The sequence below is a fragment of the Acartia tonsa genome, chromosome 11 (genome assembly GCF_053477335.1).
Source record: "Acartia tonsa isolate MP-2025a chromosome 11, ASM5347733v1, whole genome shotgun sequence".
In the NCBI taxonomy this organism is placed as follows: domain Eukaryota; kingdom Metazoa; phylum Arthropoda; class Copepoda; order Calanoida; family Acartiidae; genus Acartia; species Acartia tonsa.
Window position 1 is genome coordinate 25,335,785 of NC_137270.1, and position 21,263 is coordinate 25,357,047.

General features: G+C 32.2%; 3 protein-coding genes across 3 annotated transcripts; 2 read left to right on the forward strand and 1 right to left on the reverse strand.

Annotated features, from left to right (window-relative positions):
• The first annotated feature begins 203 nt into the window (after positions 1-203).
• On the forward strand, positions 204-5,266 carry LOC145331204 (uncharacterized). Its single transcript, XM_080175824.1, has 6 exons — positions 204-207; positions 347-446; positions 637-734; positions 1,304-1,481; positions 1,866-2,254; positions 5,128-5,266. Exons 1-6 carry the CDS (start codon positions 204-206, stop codon positions 5,130-5,132), a joined length of 774 nt encoding a protein of 257 aa, XP_080031950.1. The 3' UTR covers positions 5,133-5,266.
• Positions 5,267-5,975: 709 nt separating this feature from the next.
• Positions 5,976-8,175, forward strand: LOC145331906 (uncharacterized). Its single transcript, XM_080176779.1, has 4 exons — positions 5,976-6,118; positions 6,332-6,878; positions 7,140-7,268; positions 7,466-8,175. The coding sequence occupies exons 1-4, from the start codon at positions 5,983-5,985 to the stop codon at positions 7,869-7,871; spliced, it is 1,218 nt and encodes a 405-aa protein (XP_080032905.1). The 5' UTR covers positions 5,976-5,982; the 3' UTR covers positions 7,872-8,175.
• Positions 8,176-10,138: 1,963 nt separating this feature from the next.
• Positions 10,139-14,666, reverse strand: LOC145331205 (uncharacterized). Its single transcript, XM_080175826.1, has 9 exons — positions 14,658-14,666; positions 13,858-14,386; positions 13,490-13,594; positions 13,057-13,104; positions 12,441-12,566; positions 11,939-12,037; positions 11,406-11,467; positions 10,484-10,570; positions 10,139-10,316 (listed from the first exon to the last, which is right to left on the reverse strand). Exons 1-8 carry the CDS (start codon positions 14,664-14,666, stop codon positions 10,484-10,486), a joined length of 1,065 nt encoding a protein of 354 aa, XP_080031952.1. The 3' UTR covers positions 10,139-10,316.
• Positions 14,667-21,263: the final 6,597 nt, after the last annotated feature.

Here is a 21,263-nt window from a genome sequence, read left to right on the forward strand (position 1 = left end):
ATAAAGCATGGAAGGGATAGAGTCCTTATGTTATTGTTATTATTGTTGTTGTTAAAGAGGTATAAAGTCCTCAAAAATATATACACAAAGAATATATTAAATTCTTAAAATTAATAAGAATATTTGATTTGGAAAAAGATTAGAATGCTTAGAGTACTTAAACAAATTCTAATTAAATTAGATATTAATCAAAATGATTAAAAATGAGTACAATTTGTTGTACTTTTAAGAATTTGATTTGAAATTTGATAGAAATATATATTAGCAGAGAAATCTAATAAGAGTAAAGAAATAGTAAATGAAATTATTAAAAATCACATGATTAAAAACTTTTTCTATGTTTCAGATACTATCACGGAGGTTTTTAAGATTGAGCGGATGAGTAAGGAGGAATTTGATGCGAGAAGAACTCAGATTTTGTCAGAAGCACAGATATGTACACCTCAGTAAGTATAAAATAGATAGAATGAATAGATAGAAATAGAAAAATAATAGAATAGATTTATGCCTAAACAAAAGTAGGAAATTGACGGAAATACTGATTGAAACTTAATTATTACTGGAGCATGATATCAATAGAAAAAGAGAATACAAATAGATTGATTATAAATTATAAATTAAAATATAAATTTTTAGTGTGTTCAACGCTGACAGACAGCGGCTAGTGTCGGACGCCCAATTCCTCGTAACAACTGAGAACAACTTGGTTTTTCAGCCCAAGACTTTGGATGATGGTAAGAATAAAATAGATAGAAAACAGTAAATGTAGTAGTAAGATTAATAACCATAAACATAAGATATATAGTCCTTTACAAAATGATATGACAGTAAAGAAGAATATATTAATTAGCGACAACGTTCCTAAAGGCAATTTATGATAATTAAAGGATTAATTTATTTGAATTTATAGAAAAAAAAAAAATAGATATTTTATCAGATTTATGATAAGTTTTTGAGTAATGTTTGCAATATAATTGTAATAGTAAAGTAGATATTAAACCAGGTTTCGATTAATATATATTTCAAATGTTATAAATAGATAACAATTAAGAATTATTCCAGATAGGACCACACACAATAGATCTTTATTATAGTGTTAAACTATAAATCCTATAGTGGAATACATATTGAATTAGAAATAAACTTAAATATTTAAAAAATTATAAAAGTAAATAGCGTTTAAATTTGTCCTAAATATAGGCCATGTGCAATGGTTCCACATTAATCTTTGAATTGAAATCTTTAAAGAGATGAAAGAATTTATAGAAATTGAATAAAAATAAAGGTTAATTTATTGATCTAGATACTCCTGAAGTAAAGGCGCAGAAAGAGAGCCAGAGGCAACAAGCGAGGAAATTGGTTCTCCAAACGCGCGATCGTTATAAACGATCGCTCGTGGAATTCATGTATGGAGCGGAGCTCACTCATCTCGTAAATACGGAACACTGTGAGTTCAGTATACTGGGATCGAAATTGTCAAGGTATAATTATGATTAAATTAAATTGATAGATAGGGATAGATAAAATATGATAGATGTGAATTAATTCACACTTGGAAAATTAAAAGTTATAAATAACGTACTTGGAATCTACAATGAAATTTGAAGTAATTTTTTGGAAATAATATATAAGATCATATTAAATGAAAATCTTATATTTCAAAAGTGGTTAATTAATGTTCATTTCACAAAGAATAAATTATATCCTAATAAGATAGTTAGAAGTTTAGGAAATTTATGAAATTTAAAAGAACCACATCGGTTTCACAATTAAGATATCTTATTAAAAGGGAATAAACACCTTAAGAATTGATATAGAAAAACAATAGTAAACTATTAAATATAATAAAATGAACAATATTTTAGACAGTTGGCGACCCAGAAGTTAAAGATGAGTACACGAGGAACGTTTAATCGTGGAAGAGGGAGATATTCACCTGGATATCAGAGACCACAGTACCAGAACCAGAACCAGAACCAGAACCAAAGCCAGAGTCAGGATGTTATGACTCTACTGCAGAATATCCTGCAGCCACAAGCCGGACCCTCTGGCGGCACGCGTTCGTCCTTGAACCAATTGAACATTCTAGCCCAAAAACGTACTTCACGTTGTAGTCGTTGTGGGCAGATTGGTCATTGGTACAAGGACAACACGTGTAGGCCGGAGGACATCGCGGCACATGAGCAGAGACGTGCGGAATCAGGACGTGTTGCTGCTCTAAGCCTGGTACCGGGAACAAATACACCTAAAAGAAGTGAGTAAATGAATAGTAATTAGAACAATAGATAGATAAGGATGTTTCTAGAATTAAGATCTCAAAAGAAATGGATTAAGGGAATGAAATTCAGGATGTTTCTGAAATTAAGATCTCGAAAATGGGAAATAAATTGTAGAATTGATAAAGCTAGGAAGGGTCTGGAATTAAGATCTCTGTAAAGGAAATGATTATAATGAAATTAAATTAAATATATTATAATAGATTCCTATAAACAAATTGATATAATGTATAAACTATATTAATTAAAATAGGATCTTATAGAATGCCTTGTTTTTTTGTAAATTAAGATCTCAACATAAATTATGAGAAATGAATTTATTGAATTAAATATATTGAATTCATTACATGAAATAGTAGAGAAATTGTAGATTCAACAATTATTAATGAATTTGATAAAATAAGTCAGAAAAATTTTAAATTTTAAGGGATAGGGCAATGATGAATTAAATTTCATCATAATAGCAAATAAGAATTATTATAGCATATTATCATTTAGGAAAGTAAGGCTCATTTAAAATAAAATAGTAGACAATATTGATAAATCTAGTAAATTAGATTGTACATAATAATCAATATTTAGTATAAATTTATAACATTAAGTTCAAATTTAGATGAACTTGTTGCCATAATAGAAGAAAAAGGATGGGATGATCCTAAAGCTACGGCAGAGGCCTTAACAAAATGGCTTGATGAAAATGGATATGCTCTTCCTCAGTCAACCCTTAGTATTCATTCGGAACTTAGCCGGCAATTTATGTTAAATGTAGTTCAGCCAGGTTTATAATATAATTTTAAAGTAACTTCAAAAATCATTATAATAAGAAATATAATTAGGATCGATAAGAAATAAAGAATTTATATGACTATTAAGATTATATAATATTTAAGAGGAGTGGGTTTTGGATACTATGGAAAACGGTCTTAGTTTGGATTTTGCTTCTAATCCTCCTGAATGTTATGAGGAAAATAATAATAAATCAGCACGAGATAATATGGAGGATTTAATTAAGACAGTAGAAAAATGGCAGTTAGAACAGGCCTGCGTTTCCGTAGAAAGCAAGCCTCTATGGGTCAGTCCTATGAGTGTCTCAATTGAATATGACGATACAGGTGCCATAAGGAAAAAACGGCCCTGTATCGATCTTAGTAGGAAATAAATAGTTTACTTAAGAAATTTATCATTTTTTCAATTTCAATTAGTACATTATATTTTTTAAAAAAAACAGCATATAGCATATGTTCATTCATTAATTGTAAGAGTTTTTTAATTTATGAATTCAAAATATCTTTAATAGTATAGAAATTTTGAAACTAAAAACTATTTATTTAATTACTTACAGAGGTCTGAATCCCCATATAACACAACATAAGACGAAAATGGAAAATCTTAAAGCGGTCGAGCATCAAATTGTCGAAGGTTGCTTTTTTGCAACCTTGGACATTAGTAATTGCTACTTCCACGTGAGATTAAATCCAAAACATAGAAAGTATTTTGGTTTTAAAATCACAACGGAAGACGACCTTGAAAGATATTTCATATTTCTTGTGATGTGTTATGGGTACTCGGCAGCTAGTGAAGTAATTTCAAGATTGACTCGGCCCTTAAAAAGTCTTATTCATCGGCTAGGAATCACTTTTTGCATTTATATAGGTGTATTGTTTTAATTTTCTATCTAAATCGTAGCATAATGGTAAGACATTTGTTTGTAGTATAAGATCTTGATAATTCAAATAGAATTAATTATTAAATGATTATTCCTTGGAAAACCTGAGCTCATTTATAAATTTATCATGAATTTTAAAGTAACAAAATAAGTCCTTTGGAAATTTTGAAATTATATATCTAAATAAGAAATATACTTAACATATAAGGAATCAATTAAATCTTGAAATATTGCTAAAACTTTTAATACAAATTGAGGATTAGCATATGCATTTAAATAAATTCTAGAGCAATTTAAATTTAACTTTGACTAAATATAGAAAATTAAAATAATACCTTAATATCAGATGACGGCAGGATTATAGCCGCAACGTATGAGGAATGTAAATACAAGATTCAAATTGTCATTCGCCTGTTCCAAACCGCTGGTTGGAACATCAACTTTAAGAAAAGTCAATTAGAACCTAGTCAGAAAGTATTATACCAAGGATTCTGGGCATGTTCCCAACGTATGATTTATTATTGTAGTGCTGATAAGGAAACCAAATATATAAACAGTATTAAACAGTTATTAGCCATGCATAAGTCTGAGGGATCCGTGCCTGCCAAGCAAGCAGCTAGTGTGCTTGGCAAGTTACAATCCCTCAGAATATCTCATGGAAATATTGTTATTATCTTACCTAGAAATTCCTATAATGAACTTGGGAAAACAGTCATTAAAAATGATGGCAATTGGAATTGTAGAGTGACATTTTGTGATGGAATAAAAGAATTAGAATTTTTAGCTAAACATTTACCATACTATAATAAGAAAGCAATAACGGGATGTAAAGAGGGAAGTCAGACAGTATATCAAAAAGAAGTACAAGAGATTATCAAACAGATTACTGACACTGACCTACCGACAGAAAACATTTTGATTTCAGATGCCTCTGAATCAAAAGTGTTTACGCTTTATCATGGAAACATCATTGAGCTACTGGACTATGAGTTTAATACTGAGGAGAGAGAATATAGTTCTGGAAGGCGTGAATTATTAGGACTCATAAAATTTTTAGAAAATTGTGTAAAGATGAAACGCGTATTCCCTTATAAACTTTTATATTGGGAAACGGATAGTTCAGCATGCTATTATTTTCTCACACATGGTTCTAGGAAATCTTATATACAAAGAGATATTGTTAAGGTTAAGAGCTTCGAGAAGAAACTTGGAATAACAACAGTACCAATCTGGACAGCCAGATCACATCTCCGAATACAGTTGGCGGATGCAGGATCAAGAACCTCTTTCAATTCAGACCGTTGGGGAGTACCTAGGATCTTTTTATCTACAATTTTTAAATACTTTCAAGTCAAACCTGATATTGATGCATTTGCATCAGAGGAGAGTAAAATATGCTCTACTTATTTTAGTGATTCATTGGACAAATCAAACACCGGCATAAATTTTTTTGCACAATCTCTACTTTCTGACAAGATTTATTTCATGTGCCCACCTGTAAGTTTAGTGGGACCTACGATTAGGAGAATTCAGAATAATGATGCAACATGTATTTTACTTTGTCCTATGTGGACAAGTTCTCCATGGTGGACTCTACTCCATAATGGCCAACACTATCATCCCATGGTCAAAGCAGTATATATCTTTGAATCCCGCCCTATGTTATTCCATGAGTTGAAATTGGATTCAATCTTCAATAATAGCATGAAGTTCATTGCTTTACTATTTAAAAAATAAGTAAAGATTTCCAACTGTTTTATGATCATTTTAGTTTATAAGGATTATTCTTAAGATTATTTAGAATATAAGTAATATATATAATGGAAGAAAAATACACACAGTTTATAGTCTGCAATTATATTTATATATCATTATCAATTTTATGCACAAAAGTACGAAGTCACAATGGTCAAAAATATAGAATTTAGTAACAATGTCTAGAATGTAAGGGAGTCCATTAAACCAGCCTCAAAATTAATAGACTCATTAGATTAAGGGATTTTTTGTAATACATGTAATTTTGTTTATTTTCAAAGTAAAATGGCGGAAAATGAAGTGGAGGAGATAATACCTAATTTCGACGACATAGCTATAGTGGAGGAGATTATTGATATCCAGCCTGAACCTGTTCATCCCTTTGTGGTTTCTCAACAAAATGGCGTCGGCGATATGACAGGTAATAAGATAGATATAAAATAGAATAGATATAGAATAGTTAAAATAGAAATTTTACTTGGATAGATAAGTTAATTGAGTAAAAAATTATTACTAGAATAGAGAATTAATATCTAAATGAAACTTTATAATAATTGAGAGGGACAATTGCAACCTAAAATACTTGTATTCAAAATTCTTCTAGTATAATTGATCTAAACATAAATATATTTAGGACAGAGGGGGTTTCAACCGCATGGTTTGAGTATTACAGATGTGGGCGGTATTGGGGAAATAATTGAATCCCACCCTGATCTTTATGATTCCTTCAAAACTCTTTTTTCGGGGCATTTAGCCTCTAGTACCCATAGCTCTTACGATTGGATTCTCCGAGAATTCAAAATATTTTGTGAAGCAAATGATTATCCATACCCCCATTTTAATAAGAAATCAACTTTACAATTTTTGGCGTATGGGGTTTCTAGAAATAAAACTTATTCCTGGTTCAAAAAATACCGCCCATCATTAGTAAGTCTTGAAACTAGTTTAGCGCGCGAAACCTCCGAGATCCCGGCGGCCGTAGCAACTGGTTGTGCATCGATGATGCGGCGTCTCGCGGCAACGAAGCCTGCTCCGAGAAAAGCAACTCCATTTGGACAGGAGGAACTCAAGATTCTGATTGACTCAATAATATGGAAGAAATATGAAGAAGGACAGCGACCGGATATAGTGGAGTTCCGAGCTTTGTTGAGAGTGGTCACATATTTCCACACTTGGCTGAGGTGAATATATTTATTTACTTCTATTCGGCGCGATAAATATCGAGTTAAAATGAACAGGGGAAAGGGATTTATTTTAGCTGAAAGAATTTAAAAGCAAAATTTAATTTTAATTATTTAATTAACAATAAAATGAATAAAAGAGATTAAAAAATGGCGGAAAATTTAGGAGGAAAGTTTACTAGATTTAAAATTTTTTACATGACTGTCATTTAGCTTTATAAAGAATTAAAGTATATATAATAAATATATATATATATTTAGATTCAGCGACTATGTACAGATCACGGAGAGAGATGTAGAGGACAAAGGACATTTTGTGAGGTTGAGGTTGCCCAAGACAAAACAAGACCAACTATTTGAAGGCACTTATGCCTTTATCCCTGAAACAAAGTAAGTAAATTGAGTAGATAAAAACTCCGAAAAAAAGGGAAATATTGAGGAAGGGCAATAAAATAGGGTTATTATTTTTACACCATCCTCTTTAATTGCTATAATTCATTGATCTTTGATCGTTTATCGGACGCCTATAAATAGGAAAGAAAGAGTTAATAAGCTTACAATCATGAAATAAAATATATATGTTTTAGGGGTAAGTACTGTCCAGTGATGCTCTACAGGCTCTACGCTAGATACTATGGTCTAGAATACGGGGAGTCTGGAAATCCCCGCCATCATTTGAACTTTGTAGTCTACACACAGAATGGAATGACGTTTCCTAAGTTGACCCAAGCTCTACAGTACAGCTCGAGTATGGCCCAGGTCCGTGAAATACTGAAGAAATATGGCATCCAGAAGCCATATTCCGAAACGTCTTTTAAATGCGGTGGAGTAACGGCCTACCTAGAAGCAGGCGCAACGCTCGAATCTACAATGATTCATGGGCGTTGGCGCAATTTGCATACGCCGTTATTTTATCTCAGGCAAACCACAGAATTTAGACTAAGATTAGCGAAACGTGTGCCGCTCATTTCGCCAGAGCAGTTCGAAATTTAATGGATTTGAATCGGTAAATTAGCCTACAAAAGTATATCTCGAATTTTATTATATTGAATATAAGCGTAATTTATTTCATTATCACACAAAATCGAATGTAATTTTATCTAATTTTATCCAAGTATAGCCTTTGTGAATGAATGTTTTAAAATCGAATCTAGTTGGTGCCTTAAATGGAATTAAACCTCTCTCTCTTATAATGAAATGTTGGGCATTTTGCATTTCATAAAACTTGCAAACCTGTGGAGAAGTGAACTTTAAATATGCACCTATATGTTCAAATATTATTTTTGTAATTTTTCAATAAACTTTCTATTTTTTTCAAACACTTGTTAGTTATTTTAGAAAAAATTTTTTCAGATAAAAAATGTTTAAAATGGTTTATTATTGACAGAATTCAATATTTTTTGTCACTTACAACAAATTCTGTCGATGCGATTCTTACACACATGGCTCACGCATTCTAGCATTTCTCGAGGTTGCGAATTTAGTTCGAATAATGCGACTCTGTTAACTTCCGGGCAATATATCTATGATTCGACGTATAGTATAGTAATTTGAATTATATAAGATAGCATCTTATTCCGAGAAATTTCGCATTTGGAGCAGGATAATAGTTCCTTACGAAACTACCTCAGTATCTCAAAGTGGAGTAAGGAACAAGGACATTCATGTTCATATTTGGCCTAATTTTAAAGGAGTTTGTATTCTATGTTTCCCTTAGTTCTTGCTAATCACTGGACCAAAATGGTTCTATTCAATTTGACTTTCTGAAAGTGCCTTGTTGAGCAAGTATACATGAACCTCCCAGATCCCTTTATTATAAAAAAATTGAAAATGGGGTGTGGATAATTTTTTTGTTTATTACTTTAGGTTTGACTAGCAGCTACGCCCCTAGAGGCACTTTAAATGTTTTTTTTTATAATTAAATATGTCTATGTTGCGTTTGACATTTATGTTTCGTTGAACCTCTCTTTGTTTCGAGAAACGTAAAAACAATTTTGATTTTTTGTGATTTGTCTTGAGAGGGTGGTGGTACCCTCCCCCAAAATAGTTATAAACCTTCCTGGGACCTACCCTGTTATGGAGAACCCAATCGGTTCAGAAACACACAGACAAACAAACATCCTGTTACTTTAGTATAAGAACTAGCGGCTACGCCCCTAGAGGCCTCTAGTGGCACTTTAAATGTTTTTGTTTGTTAAAGTCTCTACGATAATTTTTTATGTTACGTTGAAGTCTCCCATATATTAAAAAAATTTCATTTTTTTGTCATTTCTCTTGGGAGGGTGGTGGTACCCTCCCCCAAAATAGTTATAAACCTTCCCGGGACCCATGAGAATCTACCCTGTTAAGGAGAACCCGATCAGTTCAGCGGTTAGCAAGATCCTTCGGTACAGACACACAAATAGACATCCTGTTACTTTAGTATAAGGATTACAGCTACACTGGGTTAGGATACCCGAGTTATAGGAAAAGAGAAAAATCATCGCAGAAGTTTCTGTCTGTTTTAAATGTCTTTATACTATACTAGCGGTTACGCTAGAGGCCTCTAGGGGCACTTGAAGAGGGGGTAGTTGAATCCTAAAACCTATTTTTTAATTAAGATTTTTTAAGTAAAAAAAATTTGGGGAGGGGGGTCGACAAAATAGGTTGAAAGATTTCTAGATTTAAAAGGTTTATAAAGAAATCTGACAGAACCAATGATTTAAAATACAAAAATAAAAGCACCAATAAATAGCGCTTAATATTTTTCTTTTTTGTGTTACATAATTTATTAAAATTAAATATCCTTTTTTTTTAAACCTTTAAATTCTGATTCTTTTGGTTCTTTATATTTAAACTAGCGGCTTCGCCCCTGGCCTCTAGGTGCTTTGACCCATAAGGTAGTTTTTAAAAAAATAAAAAAAAATTTCTGGTGCTCCGAACCATACTCTCCCCCACAATTTTTTTTTTTGGGGGGGGGAGGGGAATTTCATATTTTTTTTTGGGGGGGGGGTTGTCCCACTCCCCAAGAAAACCACCACAGGACCAATAGGTATATACCCTGAAGAGTAGAATCCGATCGGTTCAGTGGTTACTAAGATCTTAAGGGACTGACGGACGGACAGACAGACAGACAGACAGATGGACGGACGGACGGACTGACGGACGGACGGACGGACAGACAGACGGACAGACGGACGGACAGACGGACAGACGGATAGACAGACAGACAGACAGACATCAAGCTACTTTGTATTATAGATAATTCAACTTTTAAGGAATTTGAAGTTTCATATTATTATTATTAAACAAACAAAATTAACAATTTATTCAATTTCATTTTATTATATTAGCATATTAATTTAATTGTTTTGTCATCTAGCTAATAATGCTACTATCAATATTTCATTACACAATAATTTGTGAACATTTGTCTTCTTTTGTAGAAAGCTTGTATACCTTAAAACAAAATTATCACAAAATAATTTAATAATGGCTCATAAAAATACGGATTCTAAATAATCAATCATAGTATATGAAACCATATATTTAATTTATATCAATCAAATATTGGTTGGTGAAATTTAAAATGACCAGAAAAGCATGAAAACAGGTACAAATGTTACCTAAAAATGTATTTTCTTGCTGCAAACAGATGGATTAATTCTTACAGCAGGATGGTCATTCCATTTATAACCCCAACCTTTAACCATCTAAATAGATTAATTTTAGTTAAAAAAAACTTTAAATTATGTAATAAATAGTGGCCTGCTGTTTAAAGTAGGGTTGGGCCGGATATCCGGTGTGGCCGGATATCCGGCCGGATACCGGATATTGAAACTATCCGGCCGGATATCCGACTATAACTTTTTTTTAGATTTTACACCAAAAATCTCTGCTTTTTAAAATTTTAAATGGCTATAATTTTCTTATTATTAAAGCTAGAAGAACATTTTTTGAGTATGTTTATCTTTATGTAAATTTTATATATGAAATCTCAAAAGTTTAAATATAAACTTTTTTTGCTACTTTAATATCTGGTAATTTAGCCGGTTATCCGGCCGGATATCCGGTAATTTGGCCGGATAACCGGATATTTGCCGGATATCCGGCGTTGGCCGGATATCCGGCCGGATACCGGATATCCGGCCGGATACCGGATATCCGGCATTTGAAATCAGCCGGATATCCGGTATCCGGTATCCGGCCAAAAAAGGATCCGGCCCAACCCTAGTTTAAAGCAAATTTCGTATTACTTATTAATAGTTATTTCTCACATGATATTATAAACAGCTTACCACAGATTTAAAATATACAATTGTAAGATTAAAACCAGTTTTTTTTAGCCCCCATATGCTGATGGCAAATGCTAAAAAACTGGTTTTAATCTTATAATTGTACATTTGTATATTCATAGAAAACTGGATTTAATATGATGCAAGACATAATTTTCAGTATGGCTGAGAACCGGTTCTAATCCACTGGTTATTAATTGAAGTTAAGTTAATTAATTAAGTTTGAAGCAATACAAAAAAAAAATTATAGAACCTCTCCAAAATTTTCCCATCTGCCTCCATTAGGTTCTCCACTATTCCAATTTGTGTAGGTAACTTAAATGTAATGCAATAAATTATAACTATTTACAAAATAAGGTTTTTTAAAAATCTGTAATGAATAATCTCTTTAGAGATTTTAAAAAATAGCACACTATTTCATTTCTAAGTAAAAAAAAAATGGGAAAGTGTTTTGGGGATAATTTGTAGTTCTACTATAAAAATGTTCATAGCCAAGTAGGGCTTTTAAATGCTAGTACTTTAATGAACCTTATTTTGATTTGTAAACTATGCATTTTGATAAACTGTGGGAATGGAGGATATATCAGATGATATACAAATATTAGTGTATCACAAAGCAACTACTGAATTAGAGTTTGAAATTGTTGAAGTTTATGTTTATATTAAATATTTTATTCTCAAATACAAAGCTAAAATTTGTATAACAAAGCTTTAGATCTTACTGTTCCTCAGGGAGATGAAGTTACAACAAAAAATATAAAAAATGCTAGGTATGTACTATGTAACCTGGATCTCCATTTGACCAGACCCAGTTTCCTTCCTGGGCAAGATCATTAAATCCCATCCAGAATCTACAGTTATCACATTTTGTGTTGGCTAACAGAGCTAATATCAAAAGAATAAAAAATTAAATTTGAAATTAGAATTCAAATATGAATTAAATTATTATTTGATTGCTCCTAACCTATTATCTAATTATTTAATGAGTTTGCTTAATGTGCAGTCAAGCAAAGAAATTAGCCTACAATTTAAAATATATCAAAAATAAGATATGGGGGAGTTTTTAATTGGTTTATATTTTACCTCAGGCTATATTTTATTTTGTACAGAAGAGTACAGGGTTAGAACCCCTAAAAATGTTAGAATTTGAAAAAACTACCTTTCCTAATCATTAAAAAGGAGGGAGGGGGGGGGGGGGGTATGTTCTTTCTGGGCGGAAAACATCATATATTTTAAAATAATCCTGAATCAAATATTGAACAGTAACTACACATAAAATAAAACATACCTTGGATAAAATTTAGTTCTTGTTGAGAATTAATGGAAGTTAGATCTGCTCCATTTTCCTCTCTCCTGCATGTGTCCCTTGCTTCACTCCATTTCAATTTTTGCTCCAGTACAAGGTAGCATATACCTAGAATTTTTTATTCTTTTCATTGGGTGTAAAGACAAATAATAATCATTCACAATTTTTATTATAAACCCTTCATTATTGGTTCAAATTTTGGTTTTGGTTAATTTAATTCATGTTCAAACAATGACAAACAGAACATATTGTAGAATTGAGAATCTACTCATCTCTCCAGAGCAGTATAGCTCAAGACCTAGGCCTCTTGTAGAATTTGGAGAATGAAGAGTAAAACTTGTACTACAAATTTAAATAATTTAAGGCAGTTTGGTCTCATTTAAAAAAAGACAAAATTCGTCTTAATTTGTAATAAAAAATGCACTCTCCAGGTAAAGAAAAAATTTCCATGAGGGCTATGTCTAAAGCAATGTTACTCTGGAGAGGTGAGAAGACTGTTAAAATTGTTTTTTTTACGCCCTTTATAAATCCTTTAAAAATTTATTACCAAAGGGTGCTTGTTGTTGATGTAAATAGATTTTTATTGAAATTTCAAGACCTGTCTGTTTATCTAGAGTCCATTTGCTTTCACCACAATCTTCTTCAACTAAAAGAATTTAATAAACAGTACCTTTTAATGTAACTTTCTACTAAGGGCTACACTCCTAGAGGCCTTTGGGGGCACATGAAATATTTTTAAAATCTATGATTAACTGAACATATTATTACAACTGTTAGATGAGGTAAGTTATATTTTGTTTTTTTGGCAATATTTCCTGGGAGGATGTTGGTACCTTCTCTAAACCTTCCCATGACCTATGAGAAGCTTCCCTGGACAGGAGAACCATGTCAGTTCAGTGGTTAGCTAGATATTTTGGTACAGACAGATAGATACATAGAGATCCTATTACTTTATTATAAGGATTAACATTTTCTGGTGCTTTTGTAATAATATTCCCACCTTATTTATATATATATAGGGAAATTTTCACCTTCCTCTTCCTTCATAAATTTCTGCCAATAATTCCACCAATACCACCAAGCTAGTTGTTCTTTAGTCCATTGTGGGGCTTGCCAGGGCATGAGTGGTGTAGTTCCTAAATTATCTTAAAAGGTTTGCGTGACAGAAAAAAAGACTGCTTACGGAAACAATCCATACCTATAATCTTTGCATAAGTATAACTATACATTTATACAATTAATAATTGGTTTTATTGTACAATCATAGAGATGTGAATTGTCACTGTTTGACATTTTCTTTTAATAAAATATTGAACTATAACTTTTATTACTGATGCACCTTGAAAATAGGTTCATAAGTTATATTTTGTTGTCAGTAAATATTTATTAAAAATAAAACCTGGAAATGGCAAATGTCCAACAGGATGAAAATGAGCAGGCATGCCAGGCATCACATGACTATTTGGATTCATCTGTTGAGGGTGGCCTCCTGGAAAACCAGCTCCAAGGGCTAAAGGATTTTGTACTCCAGGAAAGTTGAATGCTCCTGGTGCTCCCATCATCATAGGATTTTGTGCTCCAGGAAATCCCACATGTGATAGAGGATTAGTCACCATTGGTTGGCCACCTGGAGAATTTATAGCCCCGGAATTAGGCCACATTGGTTGTTGGCCTGGTAGGTTATTTGGAAAACCACCCTGCATTTGTGGAGATGGAATCATATTAGTCTGTTGTACATTCAGTTGGGGTACATTTGGTAGTTGGGGCCAGTTTGGATTTGGTTGTTGCCTGTTGTCAGTTGTTTCAACTGCTTGAAGTTCCTTTGGATCACTTGTTTCAACTGCTTGAAGTTCACTTGGGTCAGAAGCATAATCAGAACGTTGATAGGAGAGTCTTATAATATGTAGAATAGATAGGCCTAGCCATACCTAAATTATTAACACATTTAAACTATGAAAAAATTGCATTCTGCACACATAGCATCAATGGGATTTAGGGCAGTAAAATAGACAGAAATCTAAAAATAAATATGTTAAAACCATGTTAAAAAGTATCTGAAATTGAAAACTACAATGGCTATTAGTACAGTAGTAACAAAATCTTAACAAACAAAAAGAAAACCTAACAAATATTGAGGGATACTAAGATTAAAAAATTAAGAAAATGTAAGATTCTAAAATAAATTATATGAAACCTTACTCTTGACATATCTCTACAGTAACTAAAAAATAAATTAAATTTTTTATCAGTGTTTCATAATTCATTCCTTTAATGATATTGTCAATAGAGTGTCAACTTACAAACAACAAATACATCAAAGGCTATCAGACAACTATGCAGGGATCAAAGGGATACAACAATGGCCGAAAAAATGGCCCAATGATGACTTACAAAATTACCCCCTCTGTATATTGCAATTGATGGTTGAAAAATTTGGACACTCAAGTTAATGAATTAACCAATCAGAATTCTATAAAGTCCTCAAAGTTGTTAGGCCAACGAATAAGAAAACATTATTATAAAACTTTGGGGATTAGTGTAATAAACAGCCCAATTTCACCTCTCTCCCTGCATTTATTTCTAAACACAAATTAATTAATCATTTTCAAAGATTGAATATTTGATAATTTGTCTTTGATTTGTGTTAATTAAATTTAAAGTATCAATATTATTTACTAAGTATATTTGCGATAACTTTTATTTAATAGATTCTTCCAATTTTTAACATTTACAAAACAGCCTTCTTTATTGCTTCAAGATCCATGTCAGATCTATATAGGAAATAAATGTCTATAAATGAGCTCAAGTCTTCCAAGGTATGAATGTTTATAACTCATAGTGCTCCAATAATCCATAATAAACTCAGTGGCGTGCGAAGCACTTTGTCTAGGGGGGGGCATTTTGAAGATTTTGTAAAATTTTGCCCCCCCCTAAAGCAAAGTGCCCCGGGGGGGCAATTTGCTTTAGGGGGGGGCATTTTGATTATATATATTAATTTTAAATAAGGGCGTTTTAAGGGGTGAGATTATTTGATTATAGGCCTTCTTGTCCTTATCCCTTCTTCCCCATCCCTATTTCCTATTTATATCCTCCATCTCTTCCCCCCATCTCTTCTCCCCTATCCCTTCTCCCCACCCTGCAATGACCGAAGGGAAGGGAGCTAGAAAAAATCTTTGAAAAAAAAGTACAGAAGATAATTTAACCTCCCTCCCCCCCCCCCCCCCCCCCCACGACAAAACATTTTTTATGGGTGGAAGGGGATGTTATAAAATCTTAGCAGGAAGGATGAATAACCCCATTAAAAAAAAAAATTTTGGGGGGGGGTAGATAAAAACACTCATTTTGGAAATAATTTACCAAAAATTAACCTAATATGTAAAACTGATTTTAAATATTTCTTTATTGTATGACAACAAGGATGACAACATCTTTAAGTAGCAAAGCACAAAAAATCATTAATAAGAATACAGACAAGTAGATTTAAAGAGCATCTGTTGAAATGAATACATATTTTAGGTAGAAAAAGTCACATATCCTTTTTCCTGTATGTTGTGGGATGACAGTCAAAGTAAATTACATACTAGATGCTTAAAACAGCGAGAAATTCTTTTTTTTTAATATTATAATCCACAAAAAATTTATCGTACCATAAAAACCAAAGATATAAAGAACTATGTAAAAAAAAAATTACTTGTCCTTTCATCTACAGACATAAAAATCTCTTAGAAATATGGAAAACTTTGGGGTATAGTCTCTTTTGAGGCAATGCCTCTTAAGGGGCATTTCATCATATTTTTATAGTAGCTTTAAATAAGTTATTCTAGGTTAAGTTAGGTCAGGTGATTTCCCCGCAGGGTTAGGCAATTGGCCCCGCAGGAGCTATAAATAGGTGAAAAGCTACTGTGAAAATACGACAAAATGCACCTTAAGAGGCAATGTCACAAAAGGGACTATACCTGAAATTTAAAAGATAAAAAAATATCCAAAAACGTCCTGAAAAGCATTCCGACCTCCATGAATCTTTAATAGTTAATTATACTCCATAATGATGGGAATGTTAACATTAAGTTTTAGCCTTCTATCTTTCATTGCAGTTGAAAAAATCACATTCCCCCCTTAGCATTACGTAGTGACAGCCATAGTGAATTATAAAGAAGCTAAAAAGTTATATCAACATATCCTACACTCTTTAAATGGCACTTTAAAACTTTTTTGATTAATTTTTGATTAAGTGGTGTTTCCTTGGATTTATAAGGGCGGTGCGTGAAGCGCACCTAAAAATATTTACTCCCCCTTTAAACTAAAATCAATTAAAGAAAACAAGAGTGGAGTATTTTATCAAGTTAGGAATATAGAGTGTAGTTAGTTTTAAGGGTTTTTAATGAAAATTGCCATAAAAAAACATGTCTTTTTGTAAGGGTATATATTATTAGCGTTTGCCCTTTTATTATCTACGGACTAGAAAAAAAGCTTAAACCCATCCCAAGACTTAAATCTAAAAATTAAATAGCCTAAAACCATCACGGGACCGATGTTAAGTTTATATAAAATAGAGAACCCAATCAGTTAAGTAGATTAGATATTAAGAATGAGACATTGAAATCAAATTGACAATATATTTACAAATAAAAATATTTTTATTAGTTATTTATTGTTGTATGTTGTAAATCATACAAAACTTGAATAGAAGCTAAGATAATAAAGTCTTCCCTGGAAATACTAAAAACTATACTGACAGGCCAACGGTAAAACTGTGTGGCCTCTAGACTTCTGCAGACAGACTGACCGGCCAATTGAGATGTAGAGTAGGTGCTCATCGCCCTTTAAAATTTTACCCGGGAAAAAATCATGTTTCTATCAATCAAATGACCATCAGAGCATTACCGATAGACTGACAGACAAGGTAAATTATATAATGGATGCTTATTTATAAAGGAGAACCATATCGATTCTGCATTTATAGAGATCTTTAAATACAGACAGACACACACACACACACACAGCGAGATCCTGTTACTTTATTTTATGGACTAGAGGCTAGACTTCTATCTTCAATAAAAGAAAAGGCACATTTCCCTACAGAAATTGATGTCATATGGAGGGTTACATACAGACTAACCGACTAAATAAGGTAGAGAGTAGATATTCATTTCTCAGGAAAATCTTCTCTAGAAAAAATCTATCGTCTATCTAATTTAGCATTTGATAAATAAAATTTTACATTTTAAATTAAATGCCTTGCAGGGTATTTCCGACAGGTTGACGGAATAAGTAAATCACATATTAGATGCTCAAAATTATAGAGTATATTCTCAAAAATTAAAGCCGTCTATTTTTAATAGCAGATGAAGAATTATGTTTTACCCTCAGACGGACATTTCTAATTATAGAGGTGCTTCGCGTTAAAAAATATATTTAATAATAATTAAGCAAGGACAGCCAAAGTAAGGTTTAGGGTGCTTTCCCATATCGAGTACATATCAAGCATTGAAAATACACTTCCATATTTTATAAATAAATTGTAAATTAGAAGGGACAGGTTTTTCCCATAAGCCTAACTCTTGCAGGGGGCCCTAACCCACCGAGGTTTACACTTGATGTGCCTTTACTCTTGATAGGATTAATTATAGAATATATAGAATTTCTGAGAAATTTTAAAGCTTAACAAGGATGACATCATTTATAAGTCCTTAGTAAAGCTAAAAAACATGGAAAGGTTTACAATAGAATTTATACAATATCTTTGATAGTAGATGCATATCAAAGCATTCCAACAGACGAACGGACAAAGTAAGTTTTATACTGGATGATCATCAGCATGGGGATGTTTTTTTAATTCAAGCCATTTATCTTTAACTAGCGGCTTTGCCCCTAGCCTCTAGGGGCTTTGCCCCAAGAGGTGATAAAAAAAAATTATGGCGAAAATCGTAGAGGACCATGGAAATCTCCTTCAAAAAAAAAAAAAAAAAAAAAAAATGGGGGGGGGGATTTTTTGGTTTTTGGGGGGGTTGGGGGTGTCCCACCCCCCAAGAAAATAGCTTAAAACCACCACAGGACCAATAGGTAGATACCCTGAAGAGTAGAATCCGATCGGTTCAGTGGTTACCAAGATTGGAGATGCGATCCTCAATTTTCAAATTCTTTGAACGTACATATAAGACTTTTACAGAAATGCTTCGCATCCAGACTATCTATCTATGTTTGATATAAAGTTAACACTATATAGGAGTAGAATCTAAATATTTGATTGATGTGCCCCTGTAATTATCAAGTAACATTCAGGCACGAGACACAATTACTTTAGCTAGGCCCAAGGCATTATTTGTATCCTTTTATGCATTCATAGGCCTACCTTTACCAATATAACACCATATATGGGTAATGCTAGCCTATTCATGGTAATTTGTATGTGACTTGTTAATATTATATGTTTATTAAAGACATTATGTTTATTGTTAAAGTAATCATGTAACCAATCAGTACAAGTATGTATGCCTACAACCATGTCTGATTTACGTCACAAATTAACATACAGACACTTTATTGAACAGACAAACACTAAGATCCTTGTTATAAGCTGATGTTATATCATGTACCTCTTAAAATAAGTTAGTTATTTATTGACTCTCCTACCATCAACTTCTCTTCTGGCTTTAAAAGGTAATGACTTAGTTGTTTGGCATGCATTGTAGTTTAAATTTAGGACCCTTGGTACTTAGCATGAATTGAGCTTAGGCCTTATGTTAGAATTCTAACACTTAGCACAATTCAATGCTTGGGACTTAGGGCACTTTTCTGTCCTACACTACTTATGATTTAACACTTATCCTGTAAATATTTTCATACTTAACTTATTCACTTGTAATATAAATACACGTTATAAAAACATTTTCCTTCCTTAATACTTAATATACTTATATAATTCCGATCAAATATCAAAACCAACCATTTATTCTTAGATTAAAGCAATATAATACTTCCCGTGGGTCTTTTGTTGAGCTTCCACCAGCTCAACCAAATTCGTATTATACTTGTGGGAATAGAGGGATAAGCATTCTAAATAGATGAACCGACGATGAGAATGTCTATGTGTATTGCAGTAAAAGTAGGTTTTTAGTAGTACTCATAGAAGAGCGGTCTCCATACCATATTATTGGACAAACGCCCCATTCGCACTACCAAGATCTTAAGGGACAGACATACAGACGGACAGACAGACATCGTTCTTCTTTGTATTATAGATAACTGAAGAGAAATTCACGTTTACTCCTTTACGGTTTCTTACAGAGAGACAGACATTTCAATTAGAGTACAAAGAAACATATGATAACATCCATAAACTTTGTGAAGTTAATAAAAATCTAATAAGATAGAAAATGTGGTTAAAACATTAGATGTCAAAAGAAATATATACAGTAAACTTTAAACATACATCTCTAAAACCATAAAAATCTAATTACTAAAACTTTAGCATAATGGACGGACTGACTGACAAAATTAATTGAATATATGATGCTTTTTAGTCAGCGAAATTCTCACAGACAAATTTGCTTTCTATTTTTTTTTAAAGTAAAACATAATTCTGATTGTGTACCAGACAGACGTACAAAGTTTATGTAAGATTTTCCGCTAAAATATTTTTTAGTAGAGAAGCTACTATATAATAAGAAATATCCCTCTGTTTTTTTCTAATAACTCGGACCCTAAGGCGGCCTAAGGCCGCTTTGTCACTTGTCATTAATATGAGAAAGTAAAATGTATCATTCATTTTATAAGCTGTGAAAGCTGGTGGCATTAATTTTGCTTTAATTTTATTAGAATGATAGCTTTTTGTGGAAAGAGTTGCAATTTATTGAGTCTTTGATAAAAAATGAAATTTTTTTTTTTACTTATTGCATTAATTTTATCTATAATAAAAAGTAGCTTGATGTCTGTCTGTCTGTCAGTCTAAAGCTCAAGATCTCGGTAACCACTGAACCGATTGGATTCTACTCTTTAGGAAATATATATACTGTTCCTGTGGTTAATTTTAGCTATTATCTTGGAAATTGGGGACACCCCTAACCCCGCCAGCAAATATACAGCAAAAATGGATTTAAGATTATTTATTTTTCTTCTATGAAAGCCGTAGCAACAAAAGTGAAATAATTAAATAAATAGTTGTATACTACTACGAGACATTTTTATAATAATGATTGATTGAACGAAGACGACAGGTCTGAAAAATGTCAAAAAACGCAGCATTCTTCTTTCAAAAACCCATCTCTGTAGGATTTAAACAGAGTAACAACTATTTATTTAATTATTTCGCTTTTGTTGGTATGGCTTTTATAGAAGAATAGTTATTTCTCGCATCGTATTATAAACGGCTTTCCGGGGATATAGAATGTACAATTATAAGATTAAAACTAGTTTTTTTTAGCCCCGAGGTGCCGGAGGCACCGGCTAAAAAAACTGGTTTTAATCTTATGATTGTACATTTTTATATTCGTAGAAAGCTGGATATAATACGATGCTAGACATAGTTTTTTCGTATGGATGAGAACCGGTTCCTATCCACCGGATTCGAATGAAAACGAGAAAAATAAATAATCTTAAATCCATGTTTGCTGTATGTTAACTAATGCATCTTTTTAGAGCTTTATAAGACATTTTTCAAATGGCTAAAATAATAATTTTAAAATTTTGAATTCCTAAGTTGTATACTCTGTTAAAAACCTTATTTGATCTTTAAGATCAATGCCCTGTACGATTTTAACAGAGTATACAACTTAAGAAATCAAAATTTTAAATTATTATTTTAGC

Excerpts from the sequence above, each read along its gene's own strand:
- LOC145331205 (XM_080175826.1), bottom strand. Across the intron at positions 12,567-13,056 it reads GACTCTAGATAAACAGACAG|GTATATGCTACCTTGTACTG; the intron begins GTCTTGAAATTT and ends AAAAAATTCTAG. Across the intron at positions 12,038-12,440 it reads AGAACTAAATTTTATCCAAG|CTCTGTTAGCCAACACAAAA; the intron begins GTATGTTTTATT and ends TTTTGATATTAG.
- LOC145331906 (XM_080176779.1), top strand. The coding sequence starts at position 5,983 with ATGGCGGAAAATGAAGTGGAGGAGATAATACCTAATTTCGACGACATA. Across the intron at positions 6,119-6,331 it reads TGGCGTCGGCGATATGACAG|GACAGAGGGGGTTTCAACCG; the intron begins GTAATAAGATAG and ends AAATATATTTAG. Across the intron at positions 7,269-7,465 it reads GCCTTTATCCCTGAAACAAA|GGGTAAGTACTGTCCAGTGA; the intron begins GTAAGTAAATTG and ends TATATGTTTTAG.
- LOC145331204 (XM_080175824.1), top strand. Across the intron at positions 447-636 it reads GCACAGATATGTACACCTCA|TGTGTTCAACGCTGACAGAC; the intron begins GTAAGTATAAAA and ends ATAAATTTTTAG. Across the intron at positions 1,482-1,865 it reads CTGGGATCGAAATTGTCAAG|ACAGTTGGCGACCCAGAAGT; the intron begins GTATAATTATGA and ends ACAATATTTTAG.